Below are 20,322 nucleotides of genomic sequence, written 5' to 3' on the forward strand. Positions count from 1 at the left end.
AAGGTATGCGAATACATAGCAATGCATAAAGTTCGTCAGGAAACAGTAGTTACCATTTAAACAGTTTATTTGCTGCAGGAATTAAAAGCCCGATGGTATAAGGCACATACTTTATTCTTGCAACTCACATTAGATATGTGTAATTTTGTTAACGATTATACTTTAAGGACGTATGCTAGAATTAGGTGCGAAAATTTTCCCAATAACAGAATTTCTTCAAACTTTGGATATTGAAGGACAATCATCTAAGAAACAAAAAAATGCAATAAAAAATATAGGTCACCGGTATCGAAAAAGAGTTATCTGCCCTTGAAAACGGCATTTCCCCCCAAAATATTTTCCTTCATACACTGTATATCAACTGTAACAGACTTACTTTGAGTTTGTCCTTTCAGTCATCAGTCTTGGAGATGTTATTATGACAAATTTGCTCTTGGACGTCTCGGCGTAAGTAGAATCTGAAATGTTTGGTTTTTAGTAGTCTACAGTTATTCAGATCTTCTGAAGACATTAACGATTGCCGTTGATTTCCAATCTAGTGGTGAGGTGAGATAAAATTAATCCTTATGCCAGAATATCATAATGATGATTCTATTATATTTGTATTCTTTTGTTTACACAAAAAAATAAATTATGCTTTCAAGGCTATTTTTAAGTTTGAGTGTGACAAAAAAAATAAATGTGTAAGTTGGCGGCCATGTATATTAAACGCTTAATATTGTAAACCGGGTTTTTAGGTTTATACTTACTAAAACAGTTCATCCGATGAACTCGTCTTGTCCGGTAACGCCCGAAAGCATTCAGCCTTACATTCAATCCCAACGTGGAAACGTATAATACATTTTAATTATATATCATAAATACTTATACGGACACCATGTACCTGTACGTGCAGTACGTAGGAAACAAACAGATATGATTTTTGTAATATTATGCAGACTAAATACAGTGTTGTAACCTTTGCTGGGCATGTGGGTGCTCTGACAGGACAACGACCGAACGTATTTACCATCACAGCAGTAGATGTAGGAGGTAACGTGCTAGTTAATTTGCAATGGTTTATTGTCGCATACATGAGACTTCCATATACTTTATTTTCTTTTCTGAGTCTATACGAAGTATGTACTTTTTAGAATCGTTCTGAATCAAATCATAATATGAAAAATATTCAAGTCTTTTGTACAGGTTTCCAGATGAAATATGTCATATTTACATATTTTGTAATTATGCACATTATTCAAGTTTTCTGTCATTAAGATTCCATTATAATTTCTTTTCTTTTTTTTAAATTTTAGTCCGTGTTACTATAGACAAGGTAAGATTATAAGAGTTTGGAATTCCGATTCTTGATCGGACAATCTGTGATATGTTTTCGCGATTTCCCTTATAGTCCAAATGATAATAAATATACTAACGATCACAGCAAGATTAATTTCTATAAGACAGCTCCTTTCTGTTTTCACTATTTTATCAATTAATATAACATGGATAAGTCAAGAATATGTCTTGAAAAAATACTTAAACATCGTTACAAAATAAGATGAAATATGTTCCTTCATACACATTATATAAACCGTAAAAGAATAACTTTGAGTTTATTCTCTCAGGTATTGCTCGGACATTGGACATCTGGGTTGAAGATGTGATTATGACTAATTTGCTCTTGGACGTCTCGGCGTAAGTAGATTCTGAAATGTTTGGTTGTTAGCAGTTTACACAAATTCTAAAAGTTAGGACATTATATACAGACAATAGCAGAACATATCATGCTATCTTTATCGCAAACTATATTTTTAAACATAGAGAAAATATTTTATTTCTCATATGAAATAGGTCAGTTGTATGTTTTAACAAACCGCATAACTAGCCTATGTACGAGTGTTTTTTTTTATTCAGGTCCAGCACAAGTATTGTATCACAGGATACCAGTGGTCAAATCTAGCACTCCACAAACTTCGACTGTAGTTACACAGATCTTCTGACATTAACGATTGCCGTTGATTTCCAATCTGGTGGCGAGGTGAGACAATATCAAACATTAGGACAGAGTTAAGATATAAATTATCATGCTTCTATTATATTTGTATCTCTTTGTTGATACGGAAAATTAAATTATGCTTTCAAGGTTATTTTTAGTTTGAGTGTGACAAAACAATAAACGTAAAAGTTGGCGGCAATGTATATGAAACACGTAACAGAAAATAAAGATTTTTGGAAACATAAAATGTATTTCAATTGTGTATCAAAAATACTAATACGGGCACCATGTATGTAGTAGGGTAGTGTATAAGGATGAAATTGTACTTTTTTGCTATCGAGCTGGCTTTTTAGCGACGTGGTAGAGTAATCTCCTGAGGTGTGAGAGTTCCCGGGTTCGATTTCCGGTCTGGCCTGAAGTAATTTCAGCCTGTGACATTTGGCGCCTAACGTAAATAACTCACGAGTAGATATGAATGGACACATTGGAACGTCCAGCAGAGGTTCAAACTCCTGCAATTCCAGGATGAATTCTAAAATGGAGGGGTGTATGTAGTAGGACAGAGTATTTGGGTGCACTTATACTTCCTTGCTATTGAGATAGCTTTTATAGCGACGTGATAGAAGTGTTCGACTTAGGTGTGAGATGCCCCGGGTTCGATTCCCGGACTGGCCTGAAGTATTTTCGGCCTGTGACATGTATCTGTACGTGCAGTACATAGGAAAACAACAGACATGATTGTTTTAATATATGTAGTCTAAATACAGTGTTGTAAGCTTTGCTGGGTATGTGAGTGCTCTGACAGGACAACGACCAAACGCATTTACCATCACACTAGACGAAGGAAGTAACACACTTCTTAGTTTGCAATGGTATATTGTCACATACATGGACTTCATGCACATTATTTTCTTTTCTGAGTCTACACGTATTTTGTACTTACTTAGAATCGTTCTGAATCATATCTTAATATGATAAAAAGATTCAAGTCTTTGCTATAAGTTTCCAGATGAAATATGTCATATTTATATATTTTATAATTATGCCTTCTCAAAGGAAGATTTCAGTATTGTCATACAATTTATTAACTATTTTTTCAACCCTGGACTCTACGATAGTGAACCTCGCCATGGAAATTGTTAACAAGGAAGTAACTCCAGTGTCCTTTATTGTGAGAGACGTAAGTATGGCTTTAGTGTAAATTATCGTTTTAAAAACTGGCTTTTGGAGCCCGATATAATAATTATAATATAAAGGAAATGGACATAATCTTTGCATACATTTTATTCTTGCTGCAAAAAAAATGTTAATTCTGTAAATAAACGTTACGATTTTGACATTTCGTGTAGTCCGATGTGTAATCGAAGTTCTAAATTTCCCGGTAGAGCTTCCCGGAAGATTTTACAAGTTCACGGTAGAAGTCACAAAAAAGGCGATAATTGCTAAACACCAACTATGGACAAAGAAACATATTTTAAACATCCATTGAACGTATTGTCTTATAAAGACACTGAAGATCTGTCCACTCTTTGAAAGTGAAATTTACACCTATCACATTTGCGACAAAACACCAAACTGTTAAATCTTAATTCATAAAAAAGGAATAAATTTAGACGAAAAATATCCAAACGGTCGGACTTTGAAAACAATGCGGGGCTTTACGTTACTTGGTGTATACAGTGTGTATATATATTTGCTCGGTGTGGTCAGCATCTATCAATAGTATATTAAAAGTTTTTGTTGTTGATGGTAATTGCATGTATATATTCATATAAAATCACAAAAATATCAAATCACAAAATTATATGAGATCTTTAGCTGCTTCAAATCCAATGTAATAAGTAATTCATGCTGTTGTTTTCAAATTCCTAACTGGAATATTGTCATGTATATTATAGAAAGTTAAAACGTTGCGTCAGCATCGAGTTCAATCTAAATCTTGTGTTGGGGGTTTAGAGTCACGCTGACACAATTTGAGTCGTGCCATGAGAAAACCAACATAGTGCGTTTGCGACCACCATGGATCCAGAAGCCTATTGCAATTAGAGAAACCGTTAGCGAACAGCATGGATCCTGGCCGGACTGCGCGGATGCGCAGGCTGGTCTGGATCCATGCTGGTCGCAACCCACTATGTTGGTTTTCTCATGGCGCGGCTCAATTTAAATCGGTGACTTTTTCAGCTTTTGATGGTGGAGAAAGTCCATCCTTAGGTTCACCTCAAAGCCTTGTTTCAGCCATATGTGGACACATGGACAGAACAACCGACCTTCCTTAAGCCAGCTGTATGCCTTCTTCTTCTGCACTCCAAGCAAGGTTTCGAACCCTCATCATTACCACTCTACCATGGAGCCCTTCTTAATTTTAGTAACACATTTATAAATTTAATACAAAGCACATTGAATTCATACCAAAGCAGTATCATTTCTTGCACCATAACGGCTAATCCACATGCAGTGTACTTACGGGTGAATTTAAAGGCCGCAGATACTTGGCGGCCGGTGCCGTAGGTTAAACGTGTTTATTTTCGTCTAAGCATGTATAATTGATTCTGTATATTATTAGTGTTGTATTGATGATAATATTTCATTAAAGTACGCAATTGAACAGTATACTTAACGTGTTTCAAGACTTGTCTTACACTTCAGTTCGATATAGTGATGTTGATAACGGCTGTCATTCAATAAAGCGCCTTTTACAAGTCTAAAGCGATTGGACTACTCTAGCTAAAAAACAAAGTAATTTTGCTTATGCGTGTTTGACCCTATTAACATTATTAACATTAGCGTATATGTCAATATGAAAACACCATAAAACTTATCGTATTTTCGTTATTTTTATTGTCGATGTATAGGAAATATTTTTTCTTCATATTTTGATTTAATCGTCCACCTTATTGCCAACACGACGAAAAATACTATTTTATTTGTTGTGGTTTCTCGTTTGTTTTGTTCTTATTTGATTAACGTCACACCGACACTTTTTTTATGATGGAGTAAAACGCCAGGGGCCGCTTTGTAAATTATTTCAGAAAGGTCGTATACATAAGTAGAACCATCGGCCTTCCATAAGCCATCTGGATGGCTCCTCAAATGACAGTTTTCTACACGTAAGTAAGATTTCGAACCTACGGCGTAGAGGGCAAGTGATTCCAAGTTAGCACTCCTCGATATCTCTTGTGTTAGTCTATTTGGCAAAAAGTGAAATGTTGCAAGCACGAAATGGCAGAATTTAAAACTGCTTTAGGATTAACATTAAACACTTTTCAGGCTCTTGCTAATGATGCAAGCTTCAGGGCTGCGAGGCATCGTCTCTACCACGCTACAACGGCTATCGAAGTTAATGTTACCATCGGTGGAGCAAAAGAAAGAGTTGTGGTCATAATAAAGGGACGCTTTGCACCTAGAGACACTTGGATTTTGAACCCAGGAAGTGGAAGGTCTTTTTTTTCTAGCCTAAAGGGTTTTACATCACATCGACATAATAATAGATCATATGGCGATCGATCTTTTGACGGTAGAGGAAGACCAAAGCATTATTTCATCACATCACGGGCGGAAACCTTTGTAGAACCGCCGACCTTAGGTATTCAGCTGGATGTCTTCCTCACATGAAGAATATTTAACGCCCCAAGAGAGTCGGTGATGTGCAAGTGTTTCGAAGTTGGCTCCCTTAATCAAAGTCGAAAGTCTCGATATCTTTTAAGTTTACAAAGCATCAGTACTATAACTTTCTTGATCCTAGATACCTCTTATATATAATACATATTTTGATTAATATATAGATTTTTTATTTATTTCATTTTTTATTACCTATATAAATTCTGTAAAATTCGGCTTGTATTTCACAAGTAAACATGAACAGGAAGAAAAAATTCGTAATGTATCTTTTGTATGTTGCCGGACTACTTTCATTCTTATACATGACCTGACACAGTTCTATAAATAGCGCACATAAAACCTTCACTAAGTTCCATCTTAACATCGATACATTGAAGATTTCGATCAATGACAAAACAACAAACAAAAAGGTGGAGGTATATAATAAAAGTGTCATTATTACAGTAGCTAGATCTGGGATTTTGTATTCGACTCTCGTGTTTTTTGCAAGGTCGGATCACATTCAGCGCTTGCTTGCCCCGTGGGATCCGATCAGGCAAAAGTCCACTCAAGTCGAATACAGCATCCCAGATCGTGCTACTATTATTATAACCCTATTATATTTTTATGATAATTTTAACCAGATGCTAAGATATCCATGGCATTTTATTCTTAGTTTCTCTAAAGTATCGTGCAGGGAGGTATTTCTACATTCTCATTCAAAGAAATAAAGAAATATTGAAATATTTCAAATATCTTCTTTAGAAACACAATGTATGATTTATTGTTAGTACACACTTATTCTAGATGGTTCGGTGTGGAAACCAATTATGACCACTGGACCACACAACCACTGAGCGATAATAAGAGGTAAATAATCCGCGGTTTTTATTTTTGTTTGCTAATGTTTAATCATATGATCAAAATAATAGTTTATAAATAAATTGTCGCATATAATGTTTCAAATATAAATGAAAATATTTACACAAATTTTAGTTTAATTCATTTTATTCTGTCAGATTGAATGGTTTACTAACATCTGCCAAATCAAGGCTACATTTTCTGTAATCACCAAATAGTATAATTTTTCTTCAGTGACACAGCAGTTAATGCGATGATAGAGTTAGGACGGAAAGATGTATCACTATTGAATCTTTTTCAAGATATGTCAACCACACATGTATTGAACTCGTGAGTACTAAAACTATATATTTTGTAAATAACATTCTTTCAATTATTTTCATACCTGTAAACTAACCAAAAAGTTTGGTAAAAATTTTTATAAAATAAATGCATCAAGTCAAAATAGACATTTTTTAATGAATTATATCATACATAATAGGTACTACTGAATCGAATAACAAATTAATCCAGATATTTTATTTTATAACGTAAAATCACCATCTTACCGGCAGAGTGATTCCGGTCCAGTGTTGCAGAGCATAATGAAAACTTTGTTGTATGTGCGTATTGCACTGTTCAGTATGAAATCATGTTAGGATCATAATTGTGCAAAAATCGGCTCAATGTGATCAAATTTGGAATAATGCACTTTTAGCTTCAACAAGTCGAAGCACTGAAATGATGAAAAAAGTCGATGTATCACACTAGCACTGTGTCACTGTTATGGTATCATTTCATGTTTAGTGCCGACCCAATATTTTCTCATGTCGTATCGCTATATCGTCTGCCTTAGTTTATTAAATGGCTCCGTACTTCCCTACTCAGTTCAAACCTTTATATCTATTATACTTTTACAATTTCAGGAACACAGTTTATCACGTTGTTATGTCTGCAGCAGAGCCGTCGTTGATGCAGACTTGGATCAGAATCTAGAGCTTATAAACGAATTAATCAGACTAGAAACATTTTTTAACCTAATAGATAAGGACATTGGCCCCTTATGTATAAATAGTCAAGTACAAGATGTTTCTCATAAAGTTAACTTCAAATTATATTCACTTGTTCTTATTATTTCAACCAATTCATTCCTTTAATTAATCTTAATCGCAACTTATAACAGCATACGAAACATATATATATTACTCAACACAACAATTGTAAGTTTACTGATATATACATTGAATTCCGAAAAAAGGCAACAAAGAGGGCCAACACTTTTTTACAGTCCAGTGCCTTTAAAATCTCACCATTTTCAAAGAACTTTTATAAAGGGTATGTTCGTTCCGGACTTAAGTGATCTGGAATAGATCTTAAACTTAATCGGGTTTTCTTGAAAATTTGCATATGTACTATCTAACCAGTTTAGTTACTTTATCGATAAGATAATACGGCGTTCTATTAGCACAGTTTCAAAGGTGTTTGTAAACACTAGTGTAAACAAACAAGTTACAATGCCGCCTGTTAATTAAAAATTCGTTTCTGAGAAAGAAATCTTCATGAAACATCAACGGGCACAAATCTTGGCATTTAATGAAGTAAGACTTAGTGATGAACAAATTTTAAAGTGTATGATTGTGCATATCTGAGCTCTTGGTGAGAAAATAGAAGTGTTGTTGGAAGAACATTGGACATGTCAGTTATCTTGAACGTTCCGGTCGGCCTTTGAAAATTTTGAATAGGTTAAGAAGGTGATTGGCGATGTGAAGTATAAACGTGGAAAATCGACAAGAAAACTTCATCGAAACGTCGTCAAAACATGAGAGAAAGCGTTTGTCACAAAACTGTGCATATTTAATTACGGAAAACCAAAACTTGGAAGCCTATTAAACGCCAAAAGTCCCAGATTTTAACCAAAAATTAAATAAATGAAAGGTTTTCGTTTGCAACGAAATATCAACACCTACAGCCAGAAGAATAAGAGAAATATATATTTTCGGATTAAAGCATCAAGTATGTGTTTCTTCACCCCTGTCATAAAAATGATAAAATTTGGGGTCCCAGGGAGATGAGGTCATTTTTACAAGTGGTGATATGAGCCATGAGGTCTTATTGATTTTCTAGCCTTCATATTGTTAATTACAGTCGAGCATTGTCAGACTAAGATCCTTGAGAAAGACCTTAACCCAACTCTAAAACGGTATTCGTGTACTGGTTGGACTGACAGAAAAAAGATCGTTCCAGGCTCAAAGGGTGTTTTACCCAACAAGATGGGGCTACACTTAACATCACATTAAGCACGCAAGTGTGGTGCTTAAACAGTTTTAACTCTTACATTAGAAAGATGAATGGCCTTGGAATTCACATGACGTAAATCTCATAGAGAACCGAGGTATATAAGGACCCCTCTCAAACAACGATGACGCAATTTCGACGTCGACTATGTCTGGTGTGGAACAAGATATATCCAACTCATCCAAGGACTCCGATTCATTCTATGTCTGAGCGTCTTAAAATGTCAAACATGCAGGTGGTCTCTCTGAGCATTAAATGTCAAATGTCAGTTTTCTCTATTATTTCAGGTCATTTTCATTTCGATTTGCAGTGTCCCAGTGCTGAAATTTCACTTAACTAGGTTGGACGTAGTTTGTTTTCAGCAATTGTTTAATTTTGTTTTCTACAAATAGTATTCATTTTTAAAGAGGGACAACTTGAGAATGTTTTAAGTATCTATCGTACGGGACAGTACGGCAGAATATGTAATGGTCAGGTAGATTGTTAGTAAAGATTTTATTCGTTTATGAAATATTTCTGTGTTTTGAACCTTAAACAGTGCCTGTTTCAATACACATACATACGTTCATACATACATGCATACTATAATAATCTGTTACTGGTGGTAGATGAGGATGAAAATATCAGGTTCGAGTGTAATGAGGCTTGTTACCGCTAAACAATTACATAAGAGCCATATATTTCCATTTGCATCTACTAATATAACAAGTGGTAGGTTATTTTTTATTGCATACCATATTAACAAAATGTTAGAATGAACAAAGCAAATTGAGATACTGTCTCTGTAGCACTCTTTCTTACAGTAGCGTATTTAAATAAGTAGCGAGAAGCAAATGTTCATAAGCAAAAGTAACGCCATGACGACTTTTAATGACGCACAACAACAAACATTTTGTTAAGTTTATAATATGTAGCGTACGTTTGTTTTTCTTTTCTTTAAATACTTTATTTTGAATCGAGAAATAGACTATAAGGAACGGAGAGCTACTATCAAAGTATTTGATTTTATCGTATTTTGCATAAACGTTCCATATTAAGTGCACGGATCATAAGTTGTCATTAACAGCACGAGAGTCATCTGGTATAATGGGAGTGAATAATACATCGACAGGATTAAGGTGTAAGCAAATCACTTTCTGATTATTTATCATTTGAAAACTGTTTGTTTACTGGAAAAATACAAAACCCTATTTCAAAAGTGACTTAGCACATTAAATATACCATACTGTGGCATATATCTTTGTTTAAAGACTCCACATACATTGTATATTGCATTTCTATGTTTTAAAGCCGTCACATACTGACCAGTTTGGTTTGTTGTTAGCCATATACTAGATGTACACTGTCTTAAAAACCATCTTAAAATATACATACACGGTATAAGCAAACGTACCGGATACCTATTAGGTTTATTAGGAGTACATCCATCTCATTCTTCCTTACAAAGACAAGATAAAAATAGAGATGAATGAACGTACTCGCGGACGTTCCAACATATGGGTATTCATGTGAATGTACAACAGGCACATTATCCTAGATATTGTTTGAGTAACTAGAATTTAGGATAGGTCTTATATTGATGTACGGTACTATATGCTCAAATTCATACATGTTGGCGTACAATATATGATAATGTAGATAGATGTTTACACTTGATAATTTTGCTGTCTAAACGTCAATACCAAGAAATAGTCCATTAACATTTCTGGCATTTAGCAGACGGACAGACATTCATTTTTTGTGGATAAAGAGACGAGATAGTCAAGTAATTATTCCAGATCTGATCGGAGTATACGAAAACACACAATAGAGAATGAAACATTTTCAGGGGAGAAAAAACGCCAAGATGTTGCAGAAAGTACCTAATGGTGTACTTAAAACCTAAAAATGCAGGGAAATGACAGCTTTTATCTGCACAAGAGATCCCATCATCATTTAATAGTGAATGGTTCAGGATATGAGTCTCCATACGCGTAAAAATACATATGTTTAGTTAAAGTTTGGCTGGATAAAACTGATGATGCAACTGTTGATATTTGCAAAGGTTATTAAACTAAACATATGAGCCGCGCCATGAGAAAACCAACATAGTGGCTTTGCGACCAGCATGGAACCAGACCAGTCTGCGTATCCGCGCAGTCTGGTCAGGATCCATGCAGTTCGCTTTCAAAGCCTACTGCAATTAGGAAACCGTTAGCGAACAGCATGGATCCTGACCAGACTGCGCGGTTACGTTAGTGGAATGGCTCTAAGACGTCGAATGGTAAAAACATTGACATCTACGTTATAAATAATATATTATCAACCGGTGTCAGTTATTTACGAAAAAAGAGAAAATTCGTATTTATCTCATAGACTTTCAGAAAATTTAGAGAGTCCGAAACAAAAATCCACTCACGTCTGTTTTGAAGGATTTAAGAGGAAAGCAATCTGATCGCGTCAACAAACAGGAAAGAGTAGCGACACGCTGTTAACTGATTTTTTTTAAAATAATTCTTTATTAAGATAAAACGAATGTAGCGATTGATGTATGTTTTGTTTATTGAAATCATTTTTGAAATAATGCTTCAATTATCAATAAAATCTACAAAAAAGGTTCCCTGGAAGCAAAGAATGCAAACAAGAAGAATAATAGCAGAAAGCGGATTTCTATTACACATGTTGAATGGACTCCATGATCCCAAAAGACAAGAAAATTTAACAATACTGAATCCAAGTACGAGGAGACTTTTTACAGCAGCCACATGACAAATCTGTAAAAAGATCCTTTCTAGTCACGTAAAATTTCAAATTTGAAAGCTTCTTCATTTCAGTTTAATAATATTTTATTGCAATTAATATATACAATGGCTTGGGCACCAGTTGTATCAACATTATTAAAATCCTCTCCAAGAAAATTAACAAAACAATGGCAACTTGCAAGAAAAAAAAACAATCATGTGGTTTCATTTCAAGAAGGAGTTCCAGTCATTTCCCTAGCAGTAAATAGATAACAGCCTGTATTTTCAGTTGTGAAGACAAGCGAGGGATATTTAGACATATGACCGATTCACGAGATTCAAATGTAGAGTTTGACCAACTTATGTATAATTAGGCTGTACCTAATTAATAACTGTTTCTAATCGTTAAGTGAGTATTACACAATTTCAAGGATAGGATTCAACTTAAAATATAATTTGGGCATGGCGGCTCAAATGTATTGGAAACTTACTTCATTTTTTTTTTGTCAGTATAAAATATTATTCATAATCGTTTTATTTCCGTAACTTTTTTAAAATAAACTTTTTTCCTTGCATACCAGACAGGATTTTCCCGAGCTTCTGTCGTGAGTCATCTTACATATCCCGGGATGTAAGATGACTCACGTGCTGCAATTTATGAATGAATGCGTAAATTTAAACGCTGTTGTAGCAAAATGGTGCTTAAAAGAAAAGCATTCATTTTACTTTATTTCACCTATTTTAAAGAATACAGTAAGCAAGAAAAAGAATATATTGCTGGTAGAAAGAGATGATGGAAATATCTTGCTCTCAGGTAACTGTTTTGCGGAAACTCGGCAGAGCCTCGAAACCGCCGATACAATTAGTCACAAGCCAGATATTTCCATCCGTACCTTCAGCTAGTGAAAGATTCTTTGGTTTCACAATTTAGTATTGTCAGTACGTAGTACGCAATAAAGCTGCTGTGAATAATGCCCCCCCCCCCCCCACCCCCCGTCCCTTGATGCTTTTTTCAAGCAGAGTAACATGTCCTTTGTTTGCAGCATAAATCCCTTTAAAGATATCCAGTGCGCATATTTTACTAAGATAGTTTCTTTTTAGATACTATACTAGTATTTGAATGCAGAAAAATTTCTTAAATGGATATAAATTGACTATAAATATAAAACTAACTGTTTATTTACAACTGAACGCATGCAATACAGACATTTATTTAAAAAGACTTCCAGTTTTAGCGATTTTATACTCTGCTTAGCCTAACACACAGTACTGCTAATGCAAACAAACATGTTAATTTTATGTTTTAAATTACATATATAGTATTAATATTATTCATTTTGAGATAAAAAAGTTACTTTCTTTGCATCTTTCACCCATATACTGTGGTTTTGTTTGACCCATGTATATATATTTTTTGCGGTGTATGCTATTTACCTAATGAATCCAAGATAAGGATTAGCCAGCTGTTCCCAGTTTATTTTTGTACGGCGCTTTTGTTCTAGAATGTACAATCGATGTCCTTTTCTTCCTTGCCCTTTAGGATTTCACTGCAAATCTTTCAGTGCAATCTGTTACTGGATAATTAATATATTTTATGCTATTTGTATAGGTATTGTCAACCCATAAAAGGCCGTATTATACAAAGCGGTGATGAATTATCCCGGTATAGAGATGAGTGAACGTTATTTTTTTCGGAAGCTGAACGGATATTTGTAATCTTTTAATTAAAGTTGAAGAAAAATGGATGGAATGGAGAGCGATAAGGTAAACTTACTTTTTTTCATATGTTATGTTATAGTATTAGTCTAGTATATGGAACGTCTAATGAATGCGTGTAGAAATATGATATTGAAGAAAGAAAATCTGGAATAATTTGATGGAATTGGTATCTGAGTTCATATAATGTAATGTATAACTAATCACAAAATTCGGCTGACTGAATATCATATATATTTAGCTAAATATTTATCTTATTCTATACCTGTTTTCTTCTTCATATCAGCGCTTAACATTTTATGATATGTGACCATCCAAATGTGTTTCAATATTAGGCGGCGCAATAACTTTGGTTCTAATATCCATATGTTGACAAAACGATAAAATCAGTTTACCGAAAGAATTAAACATTTTACGTTTCATAGAAGAAATCATGTCCGTCTGTATTACATTTTTTTGAGAAAAAAAATCGACTAGAATAAAAAAAAATGATGTAACAGTGTGCTCAACAATACGGAATATTTCAATTATAATTAATTTTAATTGACTGAAGCGTTTCGAAAAGAAAATGTATAAAGCAATTATAGATACCTTAATATTTTGACGTTCTTTTCACAAAATGTTTATTTTAAACATAAACCGTGTGACGTGTATAGATCACGTTTTCCTATATTTTGATTCCGGTCGTGCTAACATTTCGCCCGGTTGTCTTCAATAACAATTGTGGGAGTACAATGCATTTGTCTAAACCCATTATTATGTCTATATTTAACCAAATACAGATAATCTTTTTTCATGCGAAATTTGCTTTAGTACACGTAGTATAGTAGTAATTCACTATGATAACAATAATTTCGAGTACCATCAAAGAAATGACACACATATTCAAAGCTATATAATTGTTCATGCTCTTTGAAATAGATTAAAAGAAAAAAATCTGAAATGAGCTTAGATTAAAGCACAGCTTAGTCAGTGGAGAGGACTTGAACTCTTTTTAGAAACGAATAAAAACACATTGAATGTGTTATATATATTTGAAGCATATCAGCAAAAACAGACACTAAGAAAAATAAACATAATAATCATAAAATGAGCCGTATTATGAGAAAACCAATATAGTTCATTTGCGACCAGCATGGATCCAGACCAGCCTGCGCATCCGCTGAGCCTGGTTAGGATTCATGCTGTTTACTCTAATTGCAATAGGCTTTGAAAGCGAACAGCATGGCTCGGATACATGCTGGCCGCAAATGCACTATGTTGGTTTTCTCATTGTGCGGCTCAAAAATTAAATATATTTTAGTTGTGTACATATTTCATTAGAATAATTGGTTGTTTAAATCGTCGGCAAAATGTGTTACTTCCGTTTTTTTATTTGTTGCAATTCCAAATAATTACCGAATAATAATGAACTTTGCCATTTCAATGCAGGCATTTAAGTCATCAATTAAAAATGGCCCGGTTGTAAAGCCAAACGCAACCAATACAGGATAGATGTATTTTTTCTTATATGTATGAAAAAAAAAAAACAACAACAAATAAACAACCGCAATTATACCAGATAAGGCGTGACAAGTGAGGAACATGCGTGTATAAGCTGTCATACTTGATACTGGTAAAAATCTATCTCTAAACTTGTACGTGGTCCTACACTATTTCACTGAAAAAGCTCGTTCTTTTAACAATACTTTTATCGATTTAGATATCAGATCTACCATGTTTTACTTATTCTAATATTTTAATAATAGTGGGTGAATTTGTATTGCTTAATTTGTGTATACGTAAAATATCAATAGTACGTTAAAATAGCCACCAAATGATGTTTTAAACGGACTTGCTACATGAGCAGTAGGATATATATGGACGTACTTAAATCTAACCTTGTGAAATTTTAGTGGAATAATAACACGTGCAATAATGAAGTGCCGGTACTCTAGAACAAAATAATATTAGCTTTATAAAGCTCGAATGGACTAGTTATTTGCAGATTTAGGGATGCTAGAGAAATAATACGGCTACATTGATGAAAAATAGTATGACTATTTATCTTAAAAAGACCTAAATGAGATTTTAACTTACATTAGTGTTATAAAAAGTCTAAGCTTGTATGATGGCGACAGGTTTGATAGAGCTCAGAAATTTTGGAGATTTTTCAAGTTTGCATGGTAATCCAAGCACATCGTCACAGGGGTTACAAGACAGAGAGGCGCGCCAGGTCAGTGTTACAAAAATATAAATGCATTTTTTTATATCTAATAATTTATTTTAAACTATTTGAGTTTTTGAGCCTGATTTGCCCGGTCGATATCGCCTGTACATTAAATCAAAAATAGAACATATAAATCGCCATTAATAGATAGCAATTTAGATATTGGTAATAAAAATAATAATAATAAATTAATATTGCAAACGACATTTGTAATACACTATGGAATGCTACCTTATATTATATTATTGAAGAGAAATATGTCAGTTTAATTGAACTGGTGTATGGATTCCTGGCTGTGCACAACGGCTTTGCAAACCACCTTCATATTTGCAGCGGAAATTTAAATCTTTAAGCCATTGTTAAAGTCAATATTTTCAAACGTACGACTCTATTAAGTCGCAACCGAATTATTTATTTGAATACTTAGGTTTGCAATTTTATAGTGGGAAAACAAATAATGTATTTTTGTATCTAACAGAAATGAGGCAAAATAAAGTCAAAACAAAATGGTAAAATCTGTTTCAGTACTAATAGTACTTTAGAGAATGATTATAATATAGCTCTTATGATCTTTTTGCAAATGATAATATACACTTAATCGAATAAATATTTTTAAAAAAAGAGAACTTGACTTTTGACAACTACCGGGGTTGATAAATTACTAAAGAAAATGTACGCTTTATTCATTGTTGGCTTAAAAATATCACAATTATTGCTTTGAAATTTGATACTACCGCCATCTTTAACAAACATAATGAAAGTATAATTATATTTACTAAAGCGTTGAATTTCTTACGGGACTTGTCATGGCCTAAATAATAACCTTTCGTGTATTTTGGTATCTTAAATGACGTGACTATTACCCGCTTCTAAAATTCAACGAGTGAATATTTATAATGAAGATGAATTTAATTCAACCAATTTTAATGTATAGTTCATTGACAATAATTTGATTTTAGCGCGTTATGATATATTCTAATAGAAGTGATTGTGGGTTTATGATGAAATCATTGTGTATTGTATATAAAATACAAAAGAAATATTACAGTCAAATGTATTTACATTATTATAATAATGGCAAATATTTTGTCAATAAAACCAATATATCTTGTTTCTCTATTTTGACAAATAATTAATATTGTACCAGTTTATAACATGAAAATAGAGTACTTTATGATACTGTTGGTCACTGTGTACTTACTGTGCAGTTTATTTTTTTAAAGATTAAATTATCTCGATGGCACAACATCTTATCTCGAGCGCACGACATCTGATCTCGTCGTGCGCTTGAGATAAGATGTCGTGCGCACGATATAAGATGTCGAACGTTTGAAATAAGATGTCGAGCGTTTGAAATAAGATATCGTGGGTATGAGATAAGATGTCGAGCGCTCGAAATAAGATGTTGTGCGAACGAGATAAGATGTTGAGCGCTCGAGATAGAGTGTCGAGATCTTGAGATAAGATGTCGTTTGCACGAGATAAAATGTCGTGCGCTCGACATAAGATCTCGAACGCACGAGATAATATAAACTTAAAAAATAGTGCATGTCCTAAACATACAAACGTATGTACTGAGCAGTGACTGCCCTTTAAAATATAGGCTCTTCAATGTTGTAGGGTTGTTTTGGTCTGCATGAATTATAAAATAAACCGCACCATGGGAAAAACCACCATAGTGGTTTTGCGACCAGCATGGATCCAGACCAGCTTGTCCATCCGCGCAGTCTGGTCAAGATCCATGCTGTTCGCTAACAGTTTCTCTTATTCTAATAGGCTTTGAAAGCGAACAGTATGGATCCAGACCAGACTGCGCGGATGCGAAGCAAAGCCACTATGTTGATTTTCTCATGGTGCGGCTCTTTTGTAGTCGTTAATTCTGGCCTATAGAGAGGGAACGTATACATTTGTCCGAGCATGCACAAGGAATAGATATTCCTGTATTTTATTGTCTAAAATAGCGCGGATATATGTGACGTCACCTAGTGCTGGCACTATCATGACGACATAAACTATAAAAATAATATCAGGAAATAACCGAATCTATTTGACACCACGATCTATTTTGAATGTGGCATGCAAGAAGAATTATCTAACATGTCTGTTTGTGTAAGACAACTATTTTCCCTGCCCTCGGGACAGCTTAAATAAAAAAACTTCTCGCTAACGCTCGGTCTTTCATTCCACACTGTTCCTCGGGAATCTGCGTCATATGATCGAAGTGTGTGACAGGTACGTCGGTACGAATGCGTGTGAACGTATAACATGCTCTCTATATAATAGGATTATTATAACAGTAGCTCGATCTGGGATGCTGTATTCGGATCGAGTGGATTTTTGCCAGATCAGATCTCACGAGGCGCGCAAGCGCCGAGTGTGATCCGACCTTGCAATATCCACGATAGCCGAATACAAAGTCCCAGATCTAGCTACTGTTATAATGACCCTTTTATTATATACATTTGCCCTTTTGTTTGTTGTTTTGTTATTTGACGAAATCTTCAATGTTTATCGATTTTAAATGGAACTAAGTGGAGTTTTTATGTGCGCTATTTATAGAACTGTGTCAGGTTATGCATATTTAATTTAATGAAAGTAGTCCGGCAGCAATCAATACGGAAGGTACAATACGGAATTTAAAAGGTACAATACGGATTTTTCGTCTGTCTGTTCATATTTAATTGTGAAATACAAGCAGATTTTTTACAGAATTTATATAGGTATATAATAAATTGAACTATGGTACGAATTTCTCACATATCTCTTATAATCTTTTTTGAACAAGTTAATTGGTATCTTTTATCTCTTCATGTTATTCTCTCACAAAGTTCGTCTATTTATAGAAAATAACAATAATGTTCCGCAGTTACATCGACACAAATTCGTGAAGTGATATAAATATAGTTGCAGTACAAGGAAAATAACAAAATATGTCTTTGCTTTGCAATTTACACAAGTCAAGTCAAATATTTTATTGGCATAAACATACATATGTCCATCGCCAAATTACTGTGTGGCGGTTTATACATTTATGTACAATATTATAAGAACAGAAAAGTGTAGTATAAACAATTTTCATGATAACATATCTCTATGACATAAATTTAACACACATAAATAAAAAATTAAATATAAAGTTAACTAATTTCATTCAGTCTTTTTTGAGTCGCCATGTATATAAACTTTGCTAAATTAACAATCACATTTTTCTATGTAGATTTCATTATTGTTTTAAATTTATTTATATTAGACCAAGAACAATAATATCTAGGTAAAGATGTTTTTCTCAAATTATTATAAAATGGACACACTAATAAAAAATGATACTCTGTTTCAACTTGTTTCATATTACATTTAGTACAGAGACGTTGGTTTCTTTCAATATTTCTAAATCTACCCTCGTCAGTCGCTAATTTATGTGAAGAACACCTAAACCTTTATAAAGCTATACGATGTTTCACATTATTAACATAATCTAGATATTTTTCATGAGAAAACTCCTGTTTAAATAAATTGTAACTTTCCAATTTAGAGAAGGTACTAAGTTCTGCACACCATTGTTGTAATTGTTGATCATATATTCTTTGTTCAATATTTAAGATATGTGTATTTGTAACAGTTTCAGCATCCCACAAATATAAAAATCCTAAGTCTGACAATATTTTTTTTTACATTTTTTGACCAATCATTCAACAGATTTCCATTTGCATCTTTTAAAAACATCAGTCTGTACAATAGGGAGTTAGGGGATTTCAAAATTCGGTACCAGCATCTAATGATTCTGACTTTTCTTAATACTGATAATGGGAATCTTCCAAATTCGCCGAGAACTGCAGATGTTGTAGTCTGTTGGCGTACACCAAGAACTTGTTCCAAATATTTTAAATGAACTTTTTCAATGTCTGGTGCTTTATGAAAACCCCATATCTCTGATTCACATGTAAGGATCGGTAAAATCATACTATCAAATAATTTTGTCTTTTCTGTGATATTCAAAGCAATAGCATCAAATAAAGAATTCAAAGAGTAAAGTGCCTTTAATGCTTGATTAGACAAAGCTTTTTGGGCTTGGTAAAAATTACCATTAGACGTTAATGTTACACCAAGATAAGTGAACGTCTTTACAACTTTAAGTAATATATTGTTATAATGTACTTCAAATTTTCATTTCTATTTCCGGATTTAAAAACAATAGCAACAGTTTTATCCACATTCACACAGAAGAGAAGAGCAAATTGGAGATTGTTTGTAAACGCTCAGTATTTTATTGGAATAAACGTAGCTAAAATTGCTCAAATTAAAATGATTTCAAACGCATACGAAAACTTAATTAATTGAGATCATTAATAAGAAATGGAAATTGTTGACTGATCAAGTTCACCACATGATTCGAAACTGTTTTGTTTAACTGGGTTTCCGTAACGAAACATTGGTTGTCTTTAAATGATAATCTGATTGTGTATTAGTATCTTTCTACTGCACAATAAAATCATATCATATCTTTCTCCAGTATCAGATTTTTCTGATTGTGACTAAGTTCACCACATGATTCGAAACTGTTTTGTTTACGTCCGAAACCCGATTGCTCTGTTACTGCACTCTACAACTTTAGAAGAGTGTCCATTAATCTGGGTTTCTCTTTATATTCATCATTGAGAAGACGCTTACCTAAACAAAGAAGTAATGAACTTACACTTGTAGCTACTCGTACACTGACACTTTAAATTTTCCAGCATGTTTTCATTTCAACCAAAAATAGCATAGAATGTATACGACACTGAAAATGATAAAGTCAGTAAAACTACGTGTAAGATATTGGTAAAAAGCATGAAAAATGTTGATTGTCTGCATTATTTCGAACGCGTTACAACATTTTATTCCCTTCTGTACGGTATTTTTGGTAATTTATAACATTACTTAATTTTTAAAAGTCTCTTTAACAAATACATATTCGGAGATATTCTGAG

At 33.6% G+C, this 20,322-nt stretch overlaps 1 protein-coding gene across 2 annotated transcripts in view; it reads left to right on the top strand.

Annotated features, from left to right (window-relative positions):
• Window positions 1-13,026: 13,026 nt before the first annotated feature.
• The window catches only part of LOC123549170 (small conductance calcium-activated potassium channel protein 2-like), a 107,151-nt gene continuing 99,855 nt past the window's right edge, over window positions 13,027-20,322 (top strand). The window contains exon 1 of one of the 2 annotated variants that reach the window (XM_045337039.2): window positions 13,027-13,194. In XM_045337039.2, coding sequence (XP_045192974.2) covers window positions 13,171-13,194 — 24 coding nt within the window. In that variant the 5' untranslated portion in view covers window positions 13,027-13,170. Of the gene's footprint in view, window positions 13,195-15,029; window positions 15,362-20,322 lie in introns of those variants that run through there. The other variant, XM_045337036.2, reaches the window with a different exon arrangement.

Source organism: Mercenaria mercenaria, chromosome 6 (assembly GCF_021730395.1).
Source record: "Mercenaria mercenaria strain notata chromosome 6, MADL_Memer_1, whole genome shotgun sequence".
Taxonomy (NCBI): Eukaryota; Metazoa; Mollusca; class Bivalvia; order Venerida; family Veneridae; genus Mercenaria; species Mercenaria mercenaria.